Source organism: Notothenia coriiceps, unplaced genomic scaffold (genome assembly GCF_000735185.1).
Source record: "Notothenia coriiceps isolate Sejong01 unplaced genomic scaffold, NC01 NC01_scaffold00029940, whole genome shotgun sequence".
NCBI classification, from domain to species: Eukaryota; Metazoa; Chordata; class Actinopteri; order Perciformes; family Nototheniidae; genus Notothenia; species Notothenia coriiceps.
Window position 1 is genome coordinate 1 of NW_011362641.1, and position 3,988 is coordinate 3,988.

Consider the following 3,988-nt stretch of genomic DNA (forward strand, 5'->3'; position numbering starts at 1 on the left):
GTTTATCTAATTTCTCTATTATGTATTACAGCTCATTTTTGCTTTGTAACAGATTTCCTTTATACATACTTAAACACCTACACCGAGTCAAAATAATGTCTGCTTGGTATTGGGTTAAATGTTTTATCAATATTCCACAGTGAGAAGATCAGTGGCCATTTTTTCCTCAGACTCTATTCTTACCTTCTTTATTCATCTGAAGTGTTTTTGTCAGGATAGGGCTAAACTTGTTTATAATAAAGTGAAAGACAAATTGATTAAAAGTTTCCAGCATTTTAATACAAGTGAATAAATACATTCTCAAGAAGTAATACAAAAAGTGTCCCTTTACTTGCCTTGTGTCAAATTGAGAAAAACAAGTGCATGTTTAAATCCTTGTGCCATATGTTGCCCTTATTAAGATTATAAAAAGGTGCAGTTAAGTGGAAGCGACATCTAAAAAAGGACATACAATAATTGTTATTATCAAATGTTTATATTAGAAATGTGAAATTTAAAAACCACAAATCAAAGTTTAAAATGAGTTCGCAGAGTCATGAATCCTCTACCGTTTACACTGCAGCAACTTCATCCACACCTCTGTACCCAACCTGCAATACAATCATAAGAAGCCAATAAATTAATCATCAACAAGGATATTTATTAGTATTACAAGACATATACAAAATGTCCATGTGTACCTTGTTTCTGCAGCAAGTTTCATGGTGGTGGGTTGTCCGGTGTGACTTTTAGAGAGATGCAACAGGAAGGAGTCTGGGGGCGGACCCAGGAGCTCGGTCTGAACATGCTCCACTTTCACATGTCTGGGGAATTCAGCATGATCCATAACTGTGAACCCCGCGTGTTGGAAATAATACTTCTTTGATGAGATGACCAAAAGGTCATTAAAGAGGTGGAGGTATACACTTGAGAAGCCACTGTGTCTCATGGGACCCTGGTGCAGCAGAACACGCCCGCTTACAACCAGAGGGACAGACTGCAACGAGGAAGAGACATGCAGTCAGATTTTATAAAAGACTTGATCCTGTTTTTTGTAACCTGTGTTAAGAAACTCGACACCTTCATTTTGCCAAAATCCAGCAGCCTGTCCAGATAAACCAGCTCCTCAATCTGTTCCATTTTTCGGACCCCCTTATCACACTCTGTTACAACCTGTGGGTCAGAGAAGACGAATAACATTTCAAATGATTTTAGTCTATTTGCTAATCACATGGCTCCGGTTGCTCACAGGTCCTGTTAAACTCTTACCTCGTGGACGGTTGCTATTGCTTTTTCCAGATTGGATTTAGAGTCAGCGTCTGGTTTGGTCTGTTTCAGGATGCTCTGAAATGAAAGACAACCCAACACAAACCTTAGAAGAGGTCTGAAACACATTGTGCCGGTTAAATATATGTGTATGCAAACAATTAAAATATCATGACACTAACCTGAAGGAGGAGTTTAATACGTGTAATTCTTTGGAAAGGAAGTACAAGGAATGACCTCAGGTTCTGTCTTTGACAGTCTGTGTGACTCTCAATGTTCTCGATTAAATGCAGAACATCTCTGTTCTGCTGCCTTGGAAATAGAAGAGATTGAATGTAAAGTTATTGGTGTTGTGGAGCGCCAGCAGTAATGTCATGTACAGAGACTTACAGCAGCTGGACCATGGTCTCCTGGTACCTCATGTTGATCACATACGGCACGTAGACCCTGTGAAACTCAGGGCAGTGCTGCAGCACAATGTCTTCCACCTGAGAAATCAACACACTCTCCTCCAGTTGGCCTTCCAGATCCATTAGGAACCTATAAGTGACAAACTCAAATTTAGCAGACGTAAACACTTAAAAAATAAATAAGATGTAGTGATATGTGGAGTTCTCACTTTTTACTAGCTGCCATTATTTGGCAAATGTTGGAAAACAAATGGTGATGCTCCATTGGGGTCAGGGACTGTTTCAGTTCCTTCGAAGCATAGAAGTGTTTGACAGCAACAGTAAGGCTGTTTAGGTAAGACACTTCAGAGCCGATCAACTCAAACATCGACTTCAGAGGGAGAAAAAGAGAATAATTCATTATGTAGACATTTCTGTGAAAATTAATTTCTCTGAAAATTAGGAGGATATTTTGGTTTCTTATTGTCAGCAAAACTAATAAACCTCACAAATAAATTTGCATAGTTTCACAGCTAAAATAATTCCCTGGAAAATAGTATATTTAATCCCGTTTTGGGAACATTTCCAATAAACTAAAGTGTCCAGCTTTTAATGAAGTTACTGAGCCTTTAACAATAATCTGTGAGCTGCTTCGGAGGAGGATTGGATGCAGAATGTTCCACTCACCTCCTGAAGTTTGATCTCTTCTTCTGGCAACCTAGTGAGCAGGCCAGACGCCTTCACCTCCTCTAGATCTCGCCAAAGGGTTGAAAGCCTGACTGGGGGAGCCTCAGCCAAGCATATATCCCCAGCATTGGATAGTTGTTGAAAGCTTGTATAATTAACGCTGCTGCAGGCAATAATAGGAGTCTCTAGCTCCTGGGGGATTGTCAGTGCGCTCAAAAAACCTGTGTTCCGTTTTTTCAAATCATCAGTCTCCGCCTGCACACAGTATTCCTGGTAGTCCTGGTACAGAGGGTCTTCAAAGCAAACAAGGAGATGAAGGAAAGTCACATGACATGGCCGGAGGTTACACTATTCAACCACTCAATAGCGCAGAGAAAGATACACTTACAAAAATTGAAGTACTTTGACTGGAAGGACACACACAGCTCTTCCTCCTCAGCTGTATCTGCTGCCCTGCGTTTAATATAAGCAGTTCACAGTTAGTTAGAAGTAAACGTTTAAAATGTTATTAACACAGACAATTCTGGATTGTCCTCCTCTAGTTTGCTGAGTAAAAGGTTGGGCTACTAGGTTTCAAATCCCAAGTTAAAGATACGTCTATGGGAGGGATCTAAAAGGACAAAGATATTTCATCGTCACAATCCTACAAATAAAGTTAACTTAGTTTTCGAAGTGCACCATGTGGTCCTTACCTTGAATCCTGAAGGTCTTCCAGGGAGTCACTGCTCCCATCATAGCCTCCAATGTCTTCATGTGTGCAGTCACATGGATCCATAGTGCCTCAGTCTCTCACACAGACTCTTTAGTTTAAAACTCTGACAAAGGTGCAAATATGGATATGTTTGTCTACTGAGGGATCCTTTATTTGACCCAGAGACACTCAGGTGAAGTGAGCGCAGGCTGATGCAGTCTGAACTGAGCAGCAATCACAATAACTGGAACCAGCTGTGTGTTTTTTTTCAGCTCTGGTGATCAACAGTGAACTGCCGCCGCGCATGCGCAGGGCTACATCCAGCAGCTTGTGTCAAAACACAGAGAAACCAGCAGCGCTAAATCCACAGCTTTACCTCTATTATTTGGAAAGTATTTGTCAACACAAAGTCATTTACATCTAAGTCAGCGTACCATGACCGAACAATCAGCATTACTTCTCCGAAAACAACTGGCAGGTAGGTGAATATGAGTTAAATATTGTAAGGGAATACAGCCGTTATAAAAGCTAACCATCTAGCAGCTAACGTTAGCTTCTGTTTTTAGCTGTGTTTACGCCATAGGAGTTGGCTCAGGAAGCTAATATAACGGGTCTCTTTATCACCGCAGATCAATACGTGACTAGGCTGCTTTTATTAGCTAACATTATAAGACAGATTCACTAGTTAATATGGCTTAATTAAACACATATCTGAAAAGATGCCGGCCATGCTAGCTGGTTAGCAAGTTGGACATTAGTTAGCGGACGGAACAAAGGAATAATCAATCCGAAGACTCATCTGCTCTGATGACGTCAGATCTGCTAATGATGGATTTTTATATTCTGAGATTTACATAAAACTATAAGCTACTCTATTAGTAGAAGTGGAGAAGTACTCAGACCTGGTACTTGAGTAGAAGTACCAGAGTGTAGGAATACTCTGTTACAAGTACAAGTCCTGCAATCAAGTACACAA

General features: G+C 40.4%; 1 protein-coding gene across 1 annotated transcript; it reads right to left on the bottom strand.

The window, feature by feature from the left end:
• Positions 1-109: 109 nt before the first annotated feature.
• Positions 110-3,235, bottom strand: LOC104959115 (ephexin-1). Its single transcript, XM_010786967.1, has 11 exons — positions 3,014-3,235; positions 2,710-2,774; positions 2,322-2,614; positions 1,865-2,025; positions 1,636-1,785; positions 1,428-1,557; positions 1,249-1,323; positions 1,060-1,152; positions 681-976; positions 549-590; positions 110-435 (listed from the first exon to the last, which is right to left on the bottom strand). Exons 1-11 carry the CDS (start codon positions 3,094-3,096, stop codon positions 342-344), a joined length of 1,482 nt encoding a protein of 493 aa, XP_010785269.1. The 5' UTR covers positions 3,097-3,235; the 3' UTR covers positions 110-341.
• Positions 3,236-3,988: the final 753 nt, after the last annotated feature.

What these genes read in the sequence shown, in the direction of transcription:
- LOC104959115 (XM_010786967.1), bottom strand. Translation starts at nt 3,096, where the DNA reads ATGGATCCATGTGACTGCACACATGAAGACATTGGAGGCTATGATGGG. An exon ending in CAATAGCAACCGTCCACGAG is followed by an intron (nt 1,153 to 1,248) that starts GTAAGAGTTTAA and finishes TCTGACCCACAG; the next exon opens with GTTGTAACAGAGTGTGATAA. An exon ending in TGGATTTTGGCAAAATGAAG is followed by an intron (nt 977 to 1,059) that starts GTGTCGAGTTTC and finishes TCCTCGTTGCAG; the next exon opens with TCTGTCCCTCTGGTTGTAAG.